The sequence below is a fragment of the Cyclospora cayetanensis genome, unplaced genomic scaffold (genome assembly GCF_002999335.1).
Source record: "Cyclospora cayetanensis isolate NF1_C8 unplaced genomic scaffold, CcayRef3 CcayRef3_contig_11, whole genome shotgun sequence".
In the NCBI taxonomy this organism is placed as follows: Eukaryota; Apicomplexa; class Conoidasida; order Eucoccidiorida; family Eimeriidae; genus Cyclospora; species Cyclospora cayetanensis.
In genome coordinates, this window is record NW_020312048.1 from 30,026 (window position 1) to 53,017 (window position 22,992).

At 53.5% G+C, this 22,992-nt stretch overlaps 3 protein-coding genes across 3 annotated transcripts; 2 read left to right on the forward strand and 1 right to left on the reverse strand.

Annotated features, from left to right (window-relative positions):
- Positions 1–3,665: 3,665 nt before the first annotated feature.
- On the reverse strand, positions 3,666–6,866 carry LOC34622048 (1-deoxy-D-xylulose 5-phosphate reductoisomerase). Its single transcript, XM_026334466.1, has 8 exons — positions 6,767–6,866; positions 6,562–6,616; positions 6,178–6,402; positions 5,686–5,996; positions 5,170–5,510; positions 4,671–4,915; positions 4,021–4,231; positions 3,666–3,740 (listed from the first exon to the last, which is right to left on the reverse strand). The coding sequence occupies exons 1-8, from the start codon at positions 6,864–6,866 to the stop codon at positions 3,666–3,668; spliced, it is 1,563 nt and encodes a 520-aa protein (XP_026190251.1).
- An 844-nt stretch (positions 6,867–7,710) lies between these two features.
- On the forward strand, positions 7,711–8,844 carry LOC34622047. Its single transcript, XM_026334475.1, has one exon. The coding sequence runs from the start codon at positions 7,711–7,713 to the stop codon at positions 8,842–8,844; it is 1,134 nt and encodes a 377-aa protein (XP_026190260.1).
- A 3,302-nt stretch (positions 8,845–12,146) lies between these two features.
- Positions 12,147–22,184, forward strand: LOC34622046. The gene is made up of 17 exons (XM_026334486.1): positions 12,147–13,032; positions 13,282–13,649; positions 13,884–14,108; positions 14,397–14,591; positions 15,007–15,133; positions 15,543–15,578; positions 16,047–16,465; positions 16,724–16,970; positions 17,137–17,460; positions 17,563–17,987; positions 18,288–18,341; positions 18,488–18,934; positions 19,233–19,784; positions 20,028–20,381; positions 20,878–21,569; positions 21,914–22,011; positions 22,141–22,184. The coding sequence occupies exons 1-17, from the start codon at positions 12,147–12,149 to the stop codon at positions 22,182–22,184; spliced, it is 5,493 nt and encodes a 1,830-aa protein (XP_026190271.1).
- The last annotated feature ends 808 nt before the right edge of the window (positions 22,185–22,992 follow it).

The window sequence follows — 22,992 nt, forward strand, 5'->3', positions numbered from 1 at the left end:
TTTGAACTGTGCCTTTTAAGGGGTCAACCTGTCGATTGCACGGCAAGTTCTGAAGGGCTGATAGCGTCACAATAAATGGACGTAGACTGACAAATTTATCTGTGCTTCATCCCCTAGTAAGGCAGCAACCGGACAAGAGGATCTGAAAGACCCGACCGAAGTCAGCACGCAAGATGCAGACTACCGACACCAGCGCCCACGCGCCTTCTCAGCCGATGACAGAGAGCCAAGGATGGCGCAGGCCCGACGCTCCCCGAAATCTTGGAAAGAGCTAGAAGGGACAGAGAGACAGAAGAGATGAAGATGCCACTGGAAGGCAAAGGTGCGACTGATGCGATCCGGAGGGGGGCACTGGACCTTCAAGCCCCTGCAAGCGCGGCAGCAGGCTGTAACACCAAAATTCTATTAGTAAGGGGAGCCGTTCAGGCTTGGCAGCATGCCATACCTGATGTGTAGACACAATTTACGATAGTTCAAGGGGTTGACAACTGCAGAAGGCAGAGAAAGAAGCTCCGCGATGGCTAGGCCTTGGGTAACGGCTTAAGACGTGCGGATCAGGCACTGGTGTCTGTCCCACAAGTCGGTCAAGGAACACTTTATCCGATTTAATTTGAAGAAACGAAGGTCAGAGTAGTTGGAGGTCCGCTCTTTCAGTGGTCTGAGGCTCTGGGCACTGCAGCCGCTCACCAACACAGCAGGAGGGCGGCGCGTGCAGACTCGACGACACTGGAATAGTCGCTAAAATCCTCGTCGTGTCTCTGCCCAGTTGACAGAATAAGACTGAAAAAATCCAAAACCGCCATCACGCAGAACGTACAACAAGGAGCTTCTCTGCCCAGAGAAAGCGCATGGCCAAGCTGGGTCAGCCCTGACCGACCGCTGGTGCGGATCAGCGCAGTGTATGCGCTGGTAACCCTGGGGTAGACTTCCTTCCGTTCTGAGCCACTGTACAATTTATATACTATTTTTACATGAGTTCTAAGCTGCATTGGCTTTGAATTCCTTTTCCATGATCCCAGATCCCTATGGCTGTGGGGCTGCAGCTTACATTGAGCAGCTGCCTCTCTTCGCTGGATGCTGTCTGGCTCTGTATGCGATGATCATCTTATTCGCTGTCCATGTATTCTCTTACGATAGATCTCATACTTTTTGATTCCTCTCACACCATGTTTGGAGAGGCATTCAGCGGCTTACTCCCTATAGACAGACCACTGGATGGCTCGACAGCTTGTCTCCGGCCACAGCCGACTTTGCTTTTTGTACTCCAGGTCCCCATCACATTATCGGTGACAGAAAATATGCTTTATCTGTAGAGGCACCCTCGCTGTCCCCTTCTCCTGTCTGTTCAGCGCCTTGCCTGCTACTCACCGCCACGCAAAGCCCGCCATTCAAATCGGACCAAGCTACATGATACAGATACTTCTGGTGTACTTATACATACCCAAGATTCTGGTAAACATTGACAATATGGTTTGTCCGCGCTTGCGATCTGTTTTTCCGGAGCAAAGTCAGCTCCACACCATTAAATTGCACGATCCGTCTGTTTGTTGTGTGTGTGAGTGTTGGTTAGAGACCGTAGCCGGTCAAGTTACTTTTCGATGCGTCCAGCACACTGGTCATCCTTAATTCAAAATTAGTTACGAATTGTTTGGGTGGTCATTAGACTTGCGTGCCCTTTTTTGTCGAAGGATAGTACTAGTTTAAGAATACAAGGATGTACGCCGCGTGGCTGAGCACTTTGCTATGTGTTTAAAGAAGTGCAGCTGCTTGGTGTGCTTAGATGTAGCAGCAATGCGCACGAAAGATGTCTTGACTCTCATAACACCCGAATTTTGCGGGGCAAGGGATAGGAGGGGGCAGCTCCTCGAAAAGGGAGCGCCCAGTAACTTCGTATGCAGCCTTATGCAGGCCTAGTTCAAGAGTCCCCTTATGAAGATCTTCGAAGGAATGCTATAATGCGCTCGACGGATAACTTGCCTCCGCACTTCAACTAGGGCAATAAGGAGCGTAATCGTCAAACATGGGTATACCGAAGCTTGAGACTGTAAGGATGGAGCTCCGTTCCGCCTCTGTCTTCAGAGTAGATCGGGATTTGTATGGAGGCATCTGCATATTAAAATGTCAAGTAAACTGTTGATTGGTGCTAGTCCACAAAAGTCTCAATCAATTTGCCACTGAACGGGCCAAGGTAACATAGCTCGGTGACAAGAAGGCTTGCTGGGAAAAACCAGATGTTAACCTAACGCAGTGTATTGATGGATTTTCGAGTATGCTGATATATATAGAAGATTTAGGGGGAGCTGCATCATTTGTTCGGTCACATCAGTGGAAGCTTGAGGGAGCCCTCCTCTGCCTGTCCATGCCTCCTGGTAATTAGATCTGATGCCAAACGAGATCCGCAGATGACACAGAATCCCAAGAGTAGAGTCTCAGTTCGCATACGTTTGGCAGCTCCTTGACGAAATAAACTCCATATAAATGTATCGATAGCCCTTTGCGCTTGTAGTCTAGCCGTGCTTCCTTTAGAGTTCAGCAGCTCCGCTTGCCCCTAAGTGGGGCAAATGCAAGATCGAGGTAATCATGAACATATGTTGGCCAGAAGAGGGAACTTTTACCTTGGAAGCATATCCGCATAGACCTAATAATGAGGGCAAGGAGATGTCAGAGTCTGTGCCATGGAATGTTCGCCTGTTCGCTCTTTGTTGGCTCTTTCCATCTCTTCAGAATAATGGCCCTCTACCGCGTGTTAGATGTGTTGCTCTACAGCCCGTATGCTTGTGGTGAAGAACCTTGTGTAGTCAACATACACTGCGGGCCGCTGAGTGACACTATTCTAGTAAACCGTGGCCCTTTGCATAGTGCAACCCCTCCAGAGGATTGAGTGGTTTTTACAGGCTGCACTATGTAGTGAGTCTGCTTTCAGGTGTTTGTCATGTTTGTCTTGCGGGGCATGCCAAGCTGAAAGGCTAACGGGCTGTGGGCCGCAAGTGTTGTGGGTCCCAAACGTGGGGGTTCCGTACAGTTAAAACGTCCAAGGTTAACCAGCATTCGGCATTACGAAAAACGCCTGTTTTGCCTAGTAGAGTAGTGCTGGCAGGGGCTTCGTTTACTACTGCTAGATAGAGCGAAAACGATAACAGGGTACGCTCTACTATGAGTAGTCTAGGACGCTGCCGCCAGAACCTTCGGAACAAAAGGCACCTGGTGAGCGGTCCGCACCCCTCGAAAGCAAACGAAGCCAATAAGACCCCGAGGTAGATAAAATGAAGGTAAGAGTCCAAAAGAGCTATCCCTAGGATACACAAGTGACACTACTAAATAAGCCCGTCATAATGCAAGTGCTCAAGGAGATACATGCATAGATGCCCACATTGTACATCTACGCATAGAAATAGACAGCTAAATCCGCAGACATGCACTGTACTTGTGCCCCCGGAAATAAGATGGCACACTTCATTCCATCATTGCACAATTAATGCTGTCCGATCTAGCCTCTAGCCGAAGGAATCGGAACATAGTCGGCCACGTGTATTGTTCACTGGTCCCGAAGTTGTCCCTGAAGTTGAAGCAAACTCAGGCCGCTAAGGCAGCAACGAACCACGTAGAGAGCCCTTTCAAGCAGATGTTAAATACTAAATCTGCTCTATCGTTCTCTTCGAAAATTTCTAAGGGGAGAGTGTGGGGTTGGGGATGAAGGTTTTGGCCATCTGCCGGGCCCATGTGTCTGTCTCCTCCACATCCTGCAGACGCATCACACCAGCATCAAAGTGTCAATGCACCAGAAGCAGAGGATAAAAGCATCCACGCACGATGCGCTTGTATGAGTGGGGAGCAAGTGGTCTCCATGCAGTCAGAATATGCTGGTTCGTGGGGCGCTCGAAAATCAAGTGTTGGATACGTCTACCAGCAGCCCTCCTACACAGTAGAAGCAAGAGTTGCAGAAATCGCACACGCCTTAGACAGTACCCCTCTTCTGTTTCTGTTGCAGGCGTGGCAAGCATGCAGGAGCTGAGTACTTACTTCGAGGGTTATGTCAGTGTTTGGTGAAGACGAAATTTGCCCATCTGCCATACGCATGACATGCTTAAGAAGGGTGGGAATCTCTGTAAAGTGGATTCGCCCCCGTAGGAACTGAGACACGGCTTCCTCATTCGCTGCATTGAGAGCTGCTGGATAAAGACCACTCCGGCGCCCCGCATCGAACGCCAAATCCAGACACTCGAATGTTTTCCTGCAGCATAATCGACACAAGTGCAACCGATCCGCCAAGAGGCTGACTCGACTCTTCGGCCCAATGCTCGCTTGTCACCATATCTCGCGCGAAATCCACACACCGCATGAGAGGTTCTGCAGGGAGGGAAAGCTAGCACAAAGCTGCGGCCTCGAAAAGGTGCTTACAGGTCCGGCGGTTGGAAGGTGAGAGGACCGCAGGTGAAGAAGTCCAAGCGAGGCCATTTGGTGCTGTGCATTCACAAATAGCAAGCATGAAAACAAACAGCGAGGCGTTATTATTTCCGCAGTTTTCGTGGAATCATATATGCTGCAAGGTCTAGAGCAGTAAATGGCGCTTGACAGCCTGCACAGCTGCGGCAAGTAGGGTGCCTCCAGGCTAAAAGAGCGAATATAAGGGGCCTTTGGGAGGTGCGTGTCCTTGTGTAGTGGGGACTAACGGGAGTCTGTGTGGCCAACTGAAAGCGTAGGCGATTGGCAGTTTCATGTCTGGAAGCCCAAGCTGTCCGATGACGGCGCCATCTTGCATTTCGACGGCGGAGTGCAGAATTGCCTGGGGATGAATAAGCACGCGGATTGAGTCATAGGGGACTCCAAAGGCCTCGTGGGCCTCTATCACCTCTAGACCTTTGTTCATTAGCGTTGCGCTGTCGACCGTTATCTTCGATCCCATTGTCCACTTAGGCTGAAGAGCACGAAGCAGAGAACACACCCATACACACACATATGTACATATATACCAAGCAGCGACGAGCCAAACTACGCCTCTCTCCTTCAAGGGTTCGTAAGCACGTCATAGCAGCAACTTTTAATACTGCACAAAGCCTCAGTAGCTGCTGCTACCCCAGCCAAACGCCTGTCCCATGGTGCTTTCCCATGCGTGCCGGGTCGAAGAGGGTTTGTGGCGCTGGTGGTAGGTAGGGTGTAGCTGTGGCGTACATGTTTGAGGGCGTCCTGAACCTTAACATGTAGGAGATCCTTTGATGTCCACCCCAGGAAGGGGCCCCCCGAAGCGCAAAGAAACAATTTTGCGGGGGGGTATGCAGAGGGCGGGACTCCCTGAAGAGCTTGAAATATGGCACTGTGCTCACTATCAACTGGTAGTAGCCGCCCCATCCCCCCGTAACATTTATCTCCTTGTCCCCCCCTTCCATGGCTCAAACCGCGTGCCTCTCCCTTTCTGTTTACTTTGCGGGCGTACAGTCCATCGCCTCCTGTTCCCAAAGATTCCGCGGGGGCATTCCTTGATACCCCGCTAAACAGCTTCCGGAAGACTGGACCTGCAGATATCATGGGAAGGGAGATATATATATGTATATATATATTTACTGCCTGCCTCTCAGCTCAGCTGTTCAGGTTGCAGTGGCCTATAACACCATGTAGCACAGTCGAGGCATGCGGCTTTGGCCTTCACGGAGGCTCTTTAGCGAAAAGTCCCTTAAGCACGCCACTCACCTGCAGCAACAAGGGCCTCTTTCGTGGCAAGCGCCACGTCCTTGTTAGCCCGCAAAGCTGCAAGGGCCGGCCTCAAGCCTTTGAACCCCGAAATTGCGAGCAGAACGCAGTCCACACCCGGTAGACGCGCTGTGTTCTCCAGAGCCTCCACACCATGCAGCACAGTGGGGCGTCCTAGATGATCCTTTTCTGATCCGCTAGTGGGTAGCCTACGCTTCGCGCTGCTTGTGCAATGAACTTTGAAGGCTTCGCTCAGCAGCTCCTCTAAGGCTTCAGCCCTCTCGGCGTCCTCAACAACTATGAACTCCGGCCTGTAGATGGAGCACAAAACGAGCCACTTGCACTCAAAGCCGAGGTCACGCTTGAAGTGAGCCACCGCTTATGCATCGATGGCAGAATCGAGAGCGGCACTTATGGCCGCTCGAGCAGCGCAGAAGCAGCAGAAGCAGCAGCAGCAATAGCAGCGTCCTCAAAGGCCAGCAATGCTCATACCGGAACTCAAGCGCTTGCTCTGCAAGACGTTTCAGCCGCGAACCAGAAGCGGCCAAGGCCTTGACTTTAAAGAAACGTGGAAACTGTCGAACGACCTCCAGCGCCTGCTGCCCCACACTGCCTGTGGAACCCAAAATGCAAAGGGAGCGTCGTGATCCCCAGGGGGGCCCCTCGGGGGCCTCTTCAGCTGCAAGGGGAGCGTCGGAACCGCGGCGTAGCAGTTCCCTGTACACCGCAAATGCGACACAAAAACGTGGCAAACATACATAACGCTTAATGTGTAAAGGACTTGTGCGTCCTTTGCGCGATGCTCAGCCTCCATTCTCCTCGATTTATCTGCAGTCGATCAAGCATTTTGCACACATTTTTCCCGTCTCAACGTACTCCAAAGCATCCCTTGTTCCCAGAGGTACACCCGTAGCCCAGCCGCTTTCTGCTGCTCGGTCAGGACCAGCTGCAGCAGCAGGAGCAGCAAGGGTTGCTGCTGTTGCTGCTCTGCCTCTGAGTGTGCAGTGCTTGAGGCAGGTTGGCGTACACCCGAAGGCCTCAGAGCCGGGAGGAAGAAAGGCCTGGCGAGGAACGGCTCTGCCTGAGGAGGGGATGAGGGCCGCTTCACCAAACGCAGCAGAGAAGAGAATCGAGATCAAGAATACGGGACCGCTCAACATCGGCGCACATGACGGCACCATCTCCGCTGTAGCTGTTCAATTCTGCCTCTCATAGCAGCCTCATTGGCGCCGCTTTGACCGAAGACGTTCCTTCCGCCTTACAGTGCGGGCCCTTGGCGGCGACTACTGAGAGCTCGGGGCCTAGACGTGTTGTCTTGCGGCATATGGAGAAATGGCGAGTTGTCGGTGTAAAAAGCATCAAGAAACTCGATCATACGTGAGCCACCGCATTAGGTGTGTGTGAAGCCCTTGACCGTAAAATAGGGTACTATTGTATCTTTGTCCCTGAAGTCGAATCTCCAAACCGCGAGGCCCCACCGGGGCCCCAGCCACCGGAAGCCGCAACAGCAACCCCAAAGATACTTCAAAATGGAAGTATACTACCTCGTGTTCCTCTTCAGCCTCTGAAGATGCTGCTGTAGAACTGGAGAGGCACAGGGATAGGGGACCCCAGCCGGGAGGGGAGGGAGCAGAAGAAGGGGGGTGTGCGCGGTCCCTAGTTTTGGACTGCCAACTTCTTGTGGTCTGCGCTGCTCGAAACCTCGGAAGCTGCAATAAAGTTGACACGCGTAGCCTCTCTTCCGCCCCTCCTCCGTTTTCTCTTTCCCCTCCTCTCGTGGATCCTTTCGCATTCTGAGAGCTGGGGCTCCTCCTGCTGGAGTGCTCCTGCCCGAATCCGGCTCTGTCGAAAATCTCTCTACTCATCGGCGTGGGCGCTGCATAACGCTGAAGGGGGCCCTCCTCTGTGAAGGGGGCCCTCCTCTGTGGCCTGGGGCCCCCCAGGGCCATCCTTTTTGCTGCGCAGCGGTGTGGCATCGCCTTACACAAAAAGGAGTCCAACATACAACGTACTCGCTCCAGAAATATGTCCTTCCTGGCTATTATCCCGAAGGCCTCTTGGGCCTGCCCTCTGCGCCGCTCCCCCCGGAAAATCGGCTGCACAGCTGCACGATCCTCGTCGGAGGGATGTACCCTGCAGCCTTACGGGAAGGCTCCAGGCTCCTCCACAGCAGCATCCGACTTCTCCACAGTCGAAGACTCCCGCGAACTCCCGTATGTGCCTCTCCGTAAGGCCCCGGAGAGGGGGGGGCCCAGCGTGTTTGTCCATAGGACACCTGGTAGCTGCGCAGCCCCTTTAGGAGTGCCTCCTAATAGGGCTCTTTCCCCGCACTTACGAGGGGACAGTGGGAACTACGCCCTTCCCACTGGCGCATACTTGCTGCATGCCAAGCGGGGGTTCGCCATATCTCCTCTGAATCCACACATTCATCGGGGAGTCCTCTATCCGAGGGTCCCTCACCCCTATGTGTTGGTAGTGTTGCTGCGCTCTGTACCCGGCATAGGGGGTGCTGGGGAAGTCAAATACGTTCGGCGGGGCCTATTCAGACACCATCTCGGAAGAATGGGATGGGCTCTGCCGGCGACTTGGCAAAACATTGATTTAGTCCATAGTCGAATGCTCTCGCTCCAGCGCAGGCAACAGCAACAGCAAAAACAGCAAAAATCATCCGAACCCCTCAGTACTCATGAAGGGCTGCGTCAAGGGCCTGGTGGGGAACGCCTAGATATCCTCAGTGCTGCTGCAGCGGCTGCAGACATTAGGGGCGTTGACCTGCCTGTTGATGATGAGGGGCCAGTGCTCGCATGGGTACGCAAGCTGCGGCTCCTGTTTGCCGTCGAGACAGAACCTTCAGACAGCACGCAGCTTGCTGAGCCTCTCACGCCTCAGCAGCTCTTGCAAAGACTGAGCGAAGAAGAAGGGCTGGACCTGCTTCCAGGGCAGCTCCGCCTCCTTAGGCGTAGGATCACGCCTTCCCCCCTTCAGCAACAGCAGCCAAAGGAGTGCCATGCAACTGAGGAGATCCTGCAAGGCCGTCCTTTAGCGGCGATCACTAGGGTTGGCGAATACGACCTCTTGGCAATCCTTCCCACAAAGGCACGGCCCCTTGCTCGACCCTTCTCCATTGAGGTCCTCTCCAAGGAGAACCTGCGACGGTGAGCTGCCGCTTAACTCCCGAAGCTGCCCCGTCTTAGCTGATGACTCAAGTGTAGAGCTGGGGTTTGCATGCATGGGCAAACTCACTTGTACAACCCTCTTCTCAGTAGTCACATAAAAACGTACAGTGGAGAAAATATGGTGGCCTGTCTTACTCTGCCGCTTAACATATTGTTTCCTTGGGTAACAAAAACCCTCCTTACTCCGCGGCTGATGCCTGTTCTTTGGTGTAGGCATAGCCTTAGCAACAGTGTAGACGCTGCTTCTAGAAGGGAGGGCCCCTTTGCGCCCCTATGTGTGATATCGGTGTCAACCGCTGAATGTGCTGCGGGGTGTATGTATGCAGGGCTCTGGAGGCGGAGAAACAGCAGGGTGCCGACGAAGCTGAACAGCACATGACCTTTGCTCTTCCCTCGCTTTGAAGAATAGTGCCCTTGGTCCTTCCCCCTCACGATTGTCTCTGCTGCTTTTCGCACAGCTTTCCTACAGCTTCAAGCTTGTCCAATGTAGCGGCAGACCGTAGCACAGGGAGCCCTGCTAATGCCAAGTTTTGGCGGGTTTATTCGTGGACTCGATGTATACCCCTTTAGCTACCTACAGGCCATGCAAATTACTAGGAATCAGTCTGCCAAGTAGATGCAGAGTCTGCAAGCCGCTGCAGTGTTTTCGTGGAGAGGGTTGGCATTGTAAGTGGACGCTTGTTTAGGCATGCAACAATGAAGGGGGCAAGCGGCAGCGCCTCGTCAATCGAGGGGACGCCGGGTCTTTCCTTTTCACCGGACTCGCTATTCCCCTCTCAGGTGCTTAGCAGAAGGAGTCACGAATGACACACGCTTCCAATTTTTTCATTAGGGGCGTATTCGAAAGATCTTCGTAATTGACATACTGCTACACTTGCACCACACAGAGTCCACGAATTATGAGGGCTGATTTATCCACTAATTTCCAGGAGGCGTTGTGCTGGCTTTCCCTATCTAGAGACTACCGCAAATAGGCTGCCATTCCGAAAGCACCGAGGAACGCGTATTTCTAATTCAAGCCTGATATGCAGGTGGAATGAAACAGGGAGATATACATGGAACTTGAAAAAGGGTACTGAAGAGCTTGCAGAGAATCAATAATGCTTCATAGAGAAGTGGTAACTCTAGTCATACCCGGACTCCAACGAAGAATTAGGCGCTCTTCTCAGTATACGGGCATTTAGTCACTGGTAGCCTCAAAAAACTTTAAGACATTCAAGTTTTGCTGCCTGAGAAGAGAAAACCCTCTACTGTACCGTCTGGTGAGGCTATTCTGAAACAGACTGATACTAGTATTGAATTTCTTCATGACTCCTGTGCACATCCGGTCATGTGTCTCGCAGTAAATCGTGATTCGATATTCAGAGGCTTGTTGGCCACATGTACGGGGGCCACCCTACCATCTCTTTCCCTAGAGGAGTACCCTTGCCTGTGCATGCCGGTTTCCTTCCACGGCTGTGGGGTCTCGCTCCTTGAATTTTCTGCTGGTGTTGCGCCCTACTGAGCTCTAAGATGGGTTGAGGGAACTGGCTTTTGCTTCTCAGGGATTCACTCGGCGAGGAGAGACGTAAACGTACACTGCAGGTTTGTCCTTGCGCGGGATTACATTCCAAAGGCCTGGAAAAAGGTCTCGCCAACTTTTTGATTAGCGCTGCATTTGAAATACCGTCGCCTGGAAACAGAACTGCGGAAATTGCCTACTAGTGGCTTGGCGAGGAGCACGCAATGGCAGGGCAGGCATTGTATTCTACACACATTTAACATATAATCATTCTGATGTTTAAGAGCGCAATCAGACAGCACTACCTTCACGCGCCTGACTGCCCTTCTTCTGCCAAAGTTGGTATGTGTACCGATTAATGTGTAGATCAATGGAAAAGTCGGCTCAAGAACACAAAGTATCCATTCGCTGGATTCCTAGCTGACAGTTTTATCAATTTACGCCTAATTATGTAAAAGGCGACTTTCTTACAAGAATTCGAAGTATGCAGGCTTTACACTTGTTCGCTGCTGCCAGCAAGTGCATATGGCCACTTATCAGTTCAACGCCCACACTGCACCTCCTCCCGCATTTCTTGGCTTGCATTGAGCAGAAATGTTCTCCAGTAACATCTTTTACCGGGCCTGCTAGATATGTATATCTTTACTTTGATGTCAAGGGCACGTTATGGCGAGCCGACTAGTACGAACGGCAAATCACGTGTCCTGTTTCTAAAGGTAGGCGTATTCCCTTTACTCAGTTGAAAAAGGCGAAGGATTCACACCTTTATGAAAGCTGCATAGCTCTTGGCTATACAGGCGGTGCGATGCATAAATATTTCTCACTATTGATAGATGTTTGCAGGTAAACGAGGTTTATGTTCTAGACCTTGGTGAAGCACTGCTACGAGTAGAGGCAGTTTGATCGTTGGTTAGACTGACTGCCTAGCTCACACTGGATGATGCGCAACATAGATTTGCTGCTTTATCAGCCTGCTTAGGGGTAGCCTCCTTCGGTGTCAATGTTTCTTAAAGCGCCTTCGAATACACCAGTATGGCGGTGAGGCTGTGGCATACATTGCGCCCTTGGTAATGAGCTGTCCTTTGCTAGCAGCTCATTTTCTTCCTCTCCAGATCTAGAATCGATACCATGCTCGTCCTTTGCTATGTTTGTAAGGGTGGCCCTCCTAGGCCCTGCCTTCGTCCTCTTCGCTCTCGAACCTAAAACCCTCTCCTATGCTCATAATTTGTCGTAAGTCTCCACCCTGAGCCTCTTAGCCACTGTCTTCCCCTTCCCTTCCGGCCTCTCCACAGTGGCTCCTGAATCGATGAACTACTCAGTTTGTAGCGGCCAGCAAGTAACCCCTCCCACCCACACCAAAAACCCGATTTCAATCTTTTGCTCATACCTGTGGTCTTGCTCCCCCCCCAAGAGCATGCATATACACAGTAAGTAGTGCTTTTACCACCATGGACCTCCAGAGGCTCTCCTTGCATTGCAAGTGCAAATCCTCTTCGAGGCGACGAGATGGAGGGCCCCCGGTGCTGATGGTAAACAGATCCGGCCACTCCCTTCTTGCACTGTTCTTGCTGACTTCTGGTTTCAGAATTTGTTGTATTTCAGGTATACAATTATTTCTTCCTCAAGACCGCAGAGCCCCCGCGAAAAGCGGCACCGGAAAGAGGGTACCTTGAGCTCACCCGTGACTGTGTTCATCGGTATTTGCTGTGCTCGTTGTAGAAGAGGAAACCACAGAAGACATATTCTAAATTCATGTTTTCTCCCAGAACTTACCAATTCTGTGAATGTTTTATGAAATCTACGGTGGAGAGGGGCCCCCGGGCCGCCCGGACATACCGCCTTCCGCCGATACTCCCGAGTCTTGTGTCGAGCAGCAGCAGAGGCGCGCAAGCCCCCCTGATTCGGATGTGTGTCCCTCCCACAGTGGTGAGTCAGCGGCTACGGTAATTCCTGGCCCTCAATGGAGGCCTCGGAGGGCAGGTGCCTCACGCGGAGTTAGGAGGCTCCCTGTGGGAGCTGCTCTTGCGAGGGGGAAACTGCGAGTAGGAGGTGCGAGGAATAAACGCAACAGGGAGAGCCCGGAAGCCACAGAGTCCGAAGCCAAGGTGTCTGATGAGACTTCTGAGGAATCCGCGGACACCAGCGACTCCGAAGAAGAGACAGAGAGCTCAGAGCAAGCATCTTCAGGGAGCAGTGACGAGGAGGGTGACGCCTCCGGCTCTAAGCGGCTGTGGCAGCCCTCCAAGGCGTATTCGGCTGCAGCAAAGGCAGCCTTACTGAAGGAACGCGATCCATGGTTTGCAGCGTGTGCTGTAGATGGGGACTTCAGCAATGACTCCGAAAATGAAGAGCCCTTGATGGACGTAGTGGACAAGGTGGAGGAGGCCCTTGAGGTAGCAGCGAACTGCGCTGTATCAGCGGCGACAGCGAATGACGCACCGGCGGTGGATGCGCGCAGGAAGTCGGTACAATCGCCTTTTTATGTGAAAGTGCGCTCGGAGCTAGAAAAGATTCAAGAGCTACAAACCAAGCCAGTAAAACTTCAGCAGCAGGGGGCCCATGAGGAACAAGTAAGCCACTGCGTGCTGCACGACTACCAGACAGAAGGGGTTGCCTGGATTCTGCAGCGTTTCGCTGCGCACCTCAATTGCATCGTCGCAGATGATATGGGTAGGACCCGGTTGCTCCAGCTGCTGTCTATGCCGACAGGCAGGAGGACTTTCCCTCTTAAGACTGAGACACACAGAATTACTCTCTTTTTATGCCGACCGATAGATGAAGTCTCTCTTTTTGCTGCTAGAGTTCCTGGTTTACCTTAGACACACGCTCCGAAAACACGCATGCTTCCCGCCATGGTGTTGATGTCGTGTCGCTTTTTTCAACGAGAGGAGCTGCTCTTGGCTTTGTCGCTCCGTGCAGGACTGGGGAAGACACTGCAGGCGCTTGCGGTGTATCTGCATCTCTGTCGGTTTGGGGGCTCCGCCTTCGCTGGGAAGCCTGCCATCGTTGTTTGTCCACTGAGCGTCATTAGCTCATGGGTACAGCACTGCACACACTTCTTGGGGGCTGTCAACTTCCAGCAGCTGCCGGAGCAGCAGCAGCAGCAGCAGACAGCGGCAGGTTGCCACTTAAACGCAGCATCAGCCCCTCCAGGAATGTCAGCATTCGCGGAAAGCACTGCAGAGAAGCCTCTTCGGTTGCTAGTCTTCGTTGGCGACAGCCCCACACGGGCAGACATTAAGCAGAAGGTGTTGGCAATGCAACGGCGGGTGCAGCAGCAGCAGCATGTACGCTGCGGCATCTGCCGGCTGAGAGATTTTTCACGGACCGCTGCTGAACCCTCTCTCGTCTGCTCTCTTGTTGCATATGATGGCCCTTTTCCGTCTCCTCTTTCTCCCCCCGCCTCCCCACTGCTGCATCATTCGAGGCGCACTTTGCCCTGACTGCCCTCCTGCAGCAGCTAAACACTGCTGCGCATGTGCAGGTGCTTTTATTTTGTGGGTTTTGTGCTGTGTCAGGAGGTGGCAGCTCCTACTGCGGCGCCTTTCGATATACTGCTCACAAGTTATGAGCTAGCAGCGCGTGAAATGAGCTTTGTCTCTTCCTTCTGCTTCTCCCTGCTTATTGCGGACGAGGCCTCGCGCCTCAAGGGGCCCCACGGCGTCAAGCGACGCCTCCTAGCCGAAGGCATAAAGCGACAGAGGACGTTGCTGCTCACCGGAACTCCCATAGAAAACTCCCTTCTAGTAGGCGGAGCAGGAGGAGCAACCCGCCGACACACGTTTTGATGGTGTCTCTTTTTCTGCTGCTGCTCTGGCTCCTGTGTCGTGGCAAGGGCTGCTGTACAGCAGCAGCTCAGCCCTTGCGGCAATTCGTGCATTGTTGTAGACGCTGCCACTCGTGCGAATGCTGCTTCCACCGCCGCTCTCTCTCTGGGGGTTCTGCGCCTGTTGTTGCTGCGTACGCTGCTGAACGGCCGGCTCCTTCAACTTGCGTGATCTGCTGCCCCCCCCGCTGCCTTCCCATGCTTTCAGGAGCTCTTCTCCCTGCTATCCTTCCTCCACCCCTCCATCTTCTCCTCTGCAGAGGCTTTCACGTCCCTCTTCTACGCAGAGTGTGAGAACCGCCTCCCCGGTTCCAAGGCCTCCTTGGCGTCTTCGCCGAACAGGAACTGCCAGCTGCTGGAGCGCGTTGTCTCCGCTTTCGTGTTGCGACGCACAGTCATGCAGGTAGATGCCAATTCGCACGTGCCGTTTCATAACGCCATGCTGTATTTATCTCTCTCTGTTCACGAGACCTGAGGAGGCCTTTGTGGCGTCTTCATGGACAATTTCTCGCTCGACGTATCGAGATCTCAGCGCCTCAGACTCTCTCGTCGATTCCTCCCCCTTAAGATATCTCTATCGCGCAAGTGCGCGTCGTGGGGCCCCCACTGCAATGCCTTTTGCCCTTCTTCTCGCTCTTGCCTGCTTTCTATTTCCACTGTGCTTCGCACATCACCGTGCGCCTTCTGGCTCTGCCTGCACCCTCTTGTGCATCCTTCTGACTTCTTCCTTACGCGGGCAGCCCTCGCAAGCGTGCAGTCTAATCTACAGGGGAGACGGCAATTTGCTGGCGGCCTGTTGCGCTGCTACCTCCCTGCAGGCACAACACTGCTGGCAGCTTCCGCCTCTCCGTGAAGTAATCCTCATGCTGCCCTTGACGCCAGTCCAGCGACGCCTGTATCTCTGGCTCCTTACGCGGGATGCGCAATTGCTTTTGTCGTCGTCGCGTGTAAGGCAATACACACTGAAGCGGAAGCTGCATGCAGGAGAGCACAGGGCAGATGAATATAGTGCGGTAGCTTGACATTGCCGCGTCCCTCAACGCTCACGCTTTTCCGGGGGAAAGGCCTTGCAACGTGATCCTTGGCGTACATCTGTCCACACGGGCACGCATCCGCCTCCTTGCTTGAAAAACTGCCCTCGTTCCAAAAAGCATTGTGCGCTGTTTTCGAAGCTTGCTCTCTGCCTGCCGATAGTTCTTCGGTGATGCTTCCACTGCAAGCAAGTGCGCCTCATTCGATATGCACCGCCGTGTCTGCGTGGAATCTGGGGATGTCTGATGAAGTAACCCATTGCATGGCCCCTCTGTTGCTGCCTTCTGGTGCGATTTGCTCTCTGTGGCCACTTAGGATTCAGATTGTGGCGCTTCAGACATCATCAAAGGAATCCGAAGTAGGCTGGAGCACCACAGATCCTAAGCAAAGTCCCTTTGCAAAACCTTTGATGCACAGTCCGCTGACGCCCTGCTCTTCTTCCAAGTCCCCTGCCCCCAAAAAATTGTGCATCGAAGCTCTCTCGCAAAGCGGCTTCGCACCCGTCTGTCGCTTCTATGCTGAATCTCAACACCTCCCTAGAAGGCATCCCCGTCCTGCCCCTTGAAAAAAGATGGAAACGAATCACTGCTCCATCGCACCGGCTACGGCTGCCATGCTGCCGCTCTCATTTTGTGTATCCTCGCCTCTTTGTGCTCGCTTCGAAGCCGCTTTCCCCCGTTCTCTGCTGTCGTAATTGAGAGACGCACCCGTACGGCCGTCCGCGTCTGCTGCTTCCCCACCAGCCTCGGCGCTGTAAATGTGGCTTCTTCTTCGCTTGCCCGTCTTAGCTGCTTCCCTCCCTCTCGTTTCTGCTTGCCCTTCGCAGACTTGAACAACCTCTATATGCAGCTGCGAAAGGCCTCCAATCACCCTCTCCTCTTTGCAAGAAAACAAAGCGACACGCTGCCCTTCATGCAGGCATCAAGCGCAGCAGCTTCCGGACCGCGTAATGCAACTGCTCCTAAAAGCCCTAGCGAATTTTCCACCGACGATGAAGAAGAGGATTTCTGCTACGAAGAACTGCTCTTGTCCGCATCTAACAAGCTACAGGCATTGCATCGCATCGTCTCCCTATGCATTTCTCGAGGCGAAAAGCTGGTCATCTATAGTCACTCCACCAAAATGCTGGATATCACAGAGGATCTTCTTCTGGAGTCCGGCATTCGCCCCGCCAGACTCGACGGGGATACACCAGACGCAGGCAGAAGAGCGGCGATCGAGGCCTTTCTAAAGCCACCACCAACGGTCAGCTACACGACTGCACTGCGTTGTAGAGAAAAAACGCATACCCGTGCGCAAGTGTAGGTGTTTTGCCTCCGTAGAACGACGCACTATGGACAGAGTGCAGCGTTTAAGGCGAGACTGCAGAGCTTAGTTAGGCCCTCTACACGAGCCACGATAGTTGCACCTACTGCGGCAACGCCACCCCTTGCACTGCAGCTGCTTTGAATAAGTCCTCAAAGAGCGATTGTGTGCATCCCCTGCGTCATGCCGTTTCTTCAGACGCAAAAATCGGATGACGACGAAGGCACTGAGTGGACTCCCATGGTGCTGCTGATGTCGGTTCTTGCCGGAGGCTATGGCCTTAATCTCGTCTCTAGCAGCAGCAGCTGCTGCTGCCGGTGCTGCGTGTTTCTGGAAGGCGGAGGAGGCGGCAACCCCCAAGTAGAGCGGCAAGCCATCGCACGGCTTCATCGGCAGGGGCAAACGCGGCCAGTTGTAGCTATCCGCTTGATATCGAAGCATACAGGTGCGCTCTCTTGCGAGGCTGCTGCTGTTGCTTCCTGCGCTGTACGAAGTTGTTGTATTTCCCTTCTCCCCCCACCCCCAACCCTCCCCCGCTTCCGCCTGCTCTAAGCACACATGAGGCGACGAAATCCCCCGTGCTGGCCAGCTGCCTCCGCCTTGCTTTGCAGTTGAGGAAGTCCTCTATCGGAGAGGAAACGCGAAGCTGCACCTTTCCAGCGTAGTTCTGGGGGCAGCAGAGGCTGCTGCCACGCCTCGTGGCACTGCTGGTGCAAAGGAGGCGAGCGCGACAGCAGCTGCGGATCCCCTTCGGTCGCTACAAGCTTTCGACTGCGGAGCACTTCTTACCAGCAATGCGGCAGACAACGGGAACCTTGAACATGACGCGCCTCAGAAGCAGCACAGCCAACTGGCCAAGTCGTTGCGGTTTGGTGCAGCTGCTCTCATAGCTGCAGACACCGAAACAAATACCACCGCTACGAGCAGCGCTGACAGCAGCAACAGCACCAACAGCAGCACCAACAACAGCACCAACACCAGCACCAACACCAGCAACAGCACATGCAGATCGGACGGCAAATACGGTGCGGATAAAGCAAACGTTTTGGAATCCTTTCCGATTGAGGCGATACTGACAGATGCACTCTCGACGGCTGCTGCTGGTGCTGCCCCTTCTGCCGGAGTTTTGCCAGCTGCCACTGTAAGCAGCTCTTCCCCAGGTGCTTCGCCTCCTCTTCTGTCTTCTCCACCAGCAAGTGCCCCAGCCGCTCACGTAGTAGAGGTGCAGTCACAAGACGACAGAGCGAAGTCACCACCAGCAGGAGACAACATCTACGTTTTTGAACAAAAGGACTTCACGCCCTTCGTGAGAGCCGATCGTCGACAGGAAGATGATGTAACAGCGCTGGAATCGCTCGCCATGGCTAATGCACGTGCTCCTCCCGATACGTTTTCAAAAGGACGACGCGGACTTACACAGGAGGCAGGTTTTAGAGGCTTCCGGCTCTTGCTGTCTTGGATTGTGCTGCCGCTGCTGATACTACTACTGCTGCTGCTGCTGCTGCGCTTGCCCGTCCTTCCACCCTCATGCTAGTTCCCCATTTCGAGCAAGCAAGGCCAGGGCAGACGCGACTTCGGCAGTGGCGAGCGCAGCTGCTAATCCTCCAGCTAGCTGGCCCCGCCTTACACTTACCAGTGTGTTTGTCGGCTCCAAGAGTGCGTACCGCCTCAAATCAATTTTAACCAACACCTATAAGCCTGATACTTCTAGGCTCTTCACGTTCGCGTCCCCTCTGTCTGCGGTCTCTTCGGCTGTGTGTAGGGGAACCCCCGGCTGCCGGAGGAAACTCCAGAAGCGCGACGCCTGCGTCTACAGGTATGCATTCGGTTTTGCCTCCACTAGTTGGATTCAAGGTTCCTGCTATGCCTGTCTTATCGCCTCGCACCTCTTGGGGGGAGGAGGGCTCTGGGGCGGCCACACCTGCCTGCTTTCGCAGTGTGGTGTCCTGGCTGCAGCACCAGCGCGTTTTCCGTTTGGAAAGACTGTGGGAATCTCAAGGCTACATGTCGCATGCTTTGCGCTTCTCCGGAGAGACAGATCCTCGTTACATTTGGGGCCTTGATGCATCTGGTGCTGCCGAGGCAACGGCGTCGGGCTCTCCAGAAGGAAAGACGCCAACAGAACCACGGAGACAGATTCCTGCTGAGACGTTCTTCGTATTCCCTTCGCTGTGTGACAAAGAGGACAGCTCGGATGCGCTACCGACGAAAAACTCAAGGCCGAAGGGCAGCAGCAGCTATTGCCACCAGCGCATTGGTGATGCGACATGCCCCCAATCCGTTCTAGGGGCCCCCCCGGGGCCCCAAGTAATCTGTCTCTTCGTGGAAACGGGCGGTAGATGGCTCTCCAGAGGGTTCTTTGCCGCCATAGACCGTCTTAGCTCAGAGCCTCGAAAAGTCTTCACACAAGTCCGTTCCCTGTCCCTGCTTCCGTACGGCTGTAGCCGTAGCTACACCTGTTTCATTTGCTGTACGACGGCTGCTGCATGCATGCGGTGCTTCGGTGCTTTTCGAGATCTTCTTGCAGCTGCTATTCTACCCGCTAAGTGACACACGCTGCCGGAGCGGTCCCCCTTGCTGCTGATCGCCATTCGTGGCTCTGCGGTGTTGCCGCTGCGCGTCTTGCCAGCCCCCTTCTTACGGGGTGGTTGGTCTGTCTGCGTGCCCTGCTAGACTAAACAGATCTGCATGCATGTTGCTGCTGCAGGCACACAAGTGCCGCGACGTACGGGGCGGGGACGTGCACTTGGTCAAGATTAGAGAGGGCCTCTTTGTTGCGCTGGCAGTCTGCATCAATGAGGAAAACAGGAACCGGAAGGGAGGCGGCGGATTCTTCGTCCGCGTTCGAGATATGATGCGCTGCCTTGACCTGTTGTCTCTGCACTGCAAGATGAACGCAGCTTCGCTGCATCTCCCTCGCTGCAACACGCCTTGCCGGTATAGCGCGGACGCCAACACCAACAGCCTCACCACCAATGCACTGGTCTTTAGGCTGCTTCAGGAAACGTTTGCGAGGAGGAAAGTGCATGCTTTGACGTACATTCTGCCCCGCCGCGGCAACCCTGCCGATAATGTTGGCTGCCGGAATGGCGTAGGAAGGACTTCAAGCATCCCGAGTGCAGATACAGGAGTGCCTCCAAAAACTGCGCTGGTGAGATCCGCCTTAGGTCCCTGCGCTGCCGAAAGGGGATCCAATGGCTCCGTGGGGTCGCCCGAAGGAGATGGCGACTGCTGCGCATCTGGAGCTACGCAAGTGCAGGTAAGAAAGATTCCTAAAGGGGGTACACTTAGCCAGTCTGGCCTCTCTAAAACTGGAAGATCGTGTTTATGCCGGAAGCAGGGAGAGGCTTCAGTGGCATCGAATAGATAGGGCTAACGTTTTGCTGCCTGACCCTCCTTTCTTCTGGGTCGCCTTTTTGGCAGAGTTGACATCCATTGACGTTTGGCTTGTCCAATAGTCCTCCGTGTAAGTACTGTACTGAATGTGTTGCTGCTGCTCCAGGCAACCAAACAGAAGGCCCCCAAAGGGTGGTGTGCACTGCGGAAGAAGCAGCGGGCAGACGCGCAGACAAAACAGCAGCCACAGCCAACGCAACACGGCCTCACGCAAAAGAAGTCGCCACAGTTACAGGTGAAGCAGGAGCAGCAACAGGCGTGGAAGGTGCCGCAGAGAGGGGAACAAACTCAACCTGTTTCACGTGAGCCTGCGTTGTCGGGTAGCAGCAGCACAGCAGGAGGAAGCGCGCAGTCTTCTTCCGAGCGCTCAAAAGCAGATAAAAACGAAGTCGGAGAGCACGCTTGTGGCGTTGAGGGGGCTCCGTGTATGCCTATTCCAGCTTCGGCTGTGTTGCATGAAGCACATCAGCAGGAACAACAGCCGTGCAAGGTGTCGAACCAGCAGCAGCAAAGACAGCAGCAGCAAGGACCGCAGCTGCAAGGACAGCAGCAGCAACAACGACAACAGCAGCAACAGCAGCACCCCCAGCGGCAGCAGCGGGTTCCTTTAGAAGAGCCTATTTGTGCGCCATGGAGAGACTCGAGGGGCACCTCAGCTGTTTGGCTGTTGCACGAGTCTCTATGCGAAGGTGTTCGGCTTTTCCTATTTGAGGCCCTAAAGGCTGGGGGTGCCCATGTGGGGTTGGAGTGTGTAGCTACCTTCCAGCGGACGATTGGCCTTCACGGAGATCCTCCGCCTGTATATTTCATCGTTAGCCTGAGTTTCTTACAGGTACTCGCAAAGCCAACTAGCTCGAAATCATCACTCCTTCCTTGTAGGGCTAGGGGTCTGCCCGTCTGTATGTTAGGCTGCTCTACGAGTATGTTGCATATGTCTCTGTATTCTGCCTTCACAGGAAGTATTGGAGCTCACTCGTGAGGCAGTCGAGATGGATGTTTTGCATGCGGCTTTCGGCCGTCTAGTCGCTTCTCTCGCCGCTGTTGTCGAGACCGACGAACAGCTCAGTCAAATGGCTAGGGCTTGGGGAGTGCAACAAGTTCTGGTGCAACTGCCGTGGGCGCGGACTTTTTTTCCTGTGTGCTTAAGGCACACTTATGAGAAGGGAGGAAAGGGCGTTGACACATTTCTTGCGACGGGAAATGAGTGCAGAGGAGGACGGCGTTTGATAGTTCGCATAGAATTTTCTGACTTTGGGGAAGCTGCTGCTGCTTCTGGCTGCGCTGCCATTTCCAACTCATGGTTGGCTGGCCTGCGGGAATTCCGGCCCTCTCGCAGCGCGGCGACTGGAGGAGAGTCATTTAGCAAATGTACACCCACCTTTCCCGCGAACGAACCAGGAAGCTGGGAACAGATATGTCATGAGGCGAAGCGATGGATGCGCGCAGAGGCTTGCGAGGCCGCGGCCATGGCCAGCTCCTTAGAACGGACCCCCATAAGCCTCCTTGGCGGTCCCACCGAAAGAGTCATCCCTTCGAATCTTCGCCTGGCTCTGTTCGCTTGGGAAAATGCGAATCATGCAAAGCAACGACCGCCCACCGAACGGTCTAAGGTTGTTCCCTCCGACCCCCTCTTGTTCTATGGGGTGCAGTAAAACTAAAGAACCGCCATTTTTCGGCAACAATTTGAACTTTTGTTGCCATGAGTCCTGAATGAGGAGGGGCGTCAAGTTTGGGCAACGGGCTCGTGTTCGGCTGTTCAAGATAAATACACTCAAAAATGCGCTCTGACGCACTACTCGCACACTTGCACGCTTGCACACTTACACTAATAATATGCAAACCCGTATTACCCTATACCACAGGCCCATTCCGAAAGGTCATTTTCATGAGGGTGTATAGGACTTGATGCACACTGTCTTCTGGTAACAGAGCAACTATTATAGTTGTTGTTTGTAAGGCTATAATAGCCTAGGCTATTCATCGGGAAGCTAGTGTGAGTGGCGAACACAGAGGAGAACACAGTTCGATCTCTGGTCGCAAAGCTGTAGGTCACTTACATACGGCATTGATGTTGTCTCATTATGTACTGCGTAGACAGCTGTGTAAGATCAGAGGGTGCAGGCTTGGGCTCTAAAGTATACTTTTGCGGTTTTTCTCTATTTACATCTGCTAAACGCAGATAGAAACATTTTTCCCGCTTTCTCCTTCAAACTTCTCAGAGTGCGATCAGGCCTGTGCTGCATTAAGCTGTAACCCCCTCTAGAGAAAAAAGGTGGTCATTTTCTAGCGTTTATACGAAGTGATCATTGTCATTTTAGAGTTACAGGTCGAGGCAAGCATGCGGTGTCCCTCATTCTGATATCAGAAGTCCACATAGAGCGTATAGCGTCAAAGTTTCATGGTAGATGCAAAGCACTGTTCCAAGGACATGAATTATATCTACGTTATCTGCTGGGCAAAAGTGCGTACAACAGTCTGCACTTGCTTTTAGGGTGCAACTGGCTGCACTTCCAACCCCTCCTTAACTTTCGTGCAGCACGCTCGTATCCCGCTAAAAATATGGCGCAGTGCCTTTAGGAGTCATTGTTCAAAACGGTTCTTGGAGCCTTGGCTTGATGCCTAGGCGAAGTGTTTCCAAATTGGAGCAGGAGGAGAAGCTTGTTACACGGTACTGTCTACTCCATGACTCGATGCTGTCGCTATACCATTACTAACTGGAGAAGCTATAAGTTATTTCTCCGCTTAGAGCGCGTTGCTTGACTTCGAGGTTTGAAAAGTGTCCAAATGTACACCAGCATATTTTTCTTCTACTAGGTTAAGTAGTCCATTAACACAATGCAGGCTGATGCAGCGGTGACCCCCCTGGGCTGGGGTGGTACGTTTCACCATGCAGGCTAAAGTGAGTGCATTCGCCCTAAAAGATACAGAAGCCCCAGGATCCCCTCCAGGGCGGTTTTATTGACGAATGCCTGGATCTGCAATGCTCATGCTCTTTTGCTGAGCATAAGGACAGCTTATCACTGGTGCCTTTTACCGCCAGACCCTATGTGCACCTTCGCTTTGGCTATGAT

Coding starts and splice junctions, on each gene's coding strand:
- LOC34622047 (XM_026334475.1), top strand. CDS start 7,711: ATGTCCTTCCTGGCTATTATCCCGAAGGCCTCTTGGGCCTGCCCTCTG.
- LOC34622046 (XM_026334486.1), top strand. CDS start 12,147: ATGTTTTATGAAATCTACGGTGGAGAGGGGCCCCCGGGCCGCCCGGAC. Junction 17,461..17,562: donor CGCTACGAGCAGCGCTGACA/GCAGCAACAGCA, acceptor GTGCGGATAAAG/CAAACGTTTTGGAATCCTTT. Junction 20,382..20,877: donor CTTCGGCTGTGTTGCATGAA/GCACATCAGCAG, acceptor CTGCCTTCACAG/GAAGTATTGGAGCTCACTCG.
- LOC34622048 (XM_026334466.1), bottom strand. CDS start 6,866: ATGGTGCCGTCATGTGCGCCGATGTTGAGCGGTCCCGTATTCTTGATC. Junction 5,997..6,177: donor GAGCAAGCGCTTGAGTTCCG/GTATGAGCATTG, acceptor CTCCATCTACAG/GCCGGAGTTCATAGTTGTTG. Junction 4,916..5,169: donor TTCAGGACGCCCTCAAACAT/GTACGCCACAGC, acceptor CGTGCTCTTCAG/CCTAAGTGGACAATGGGATC.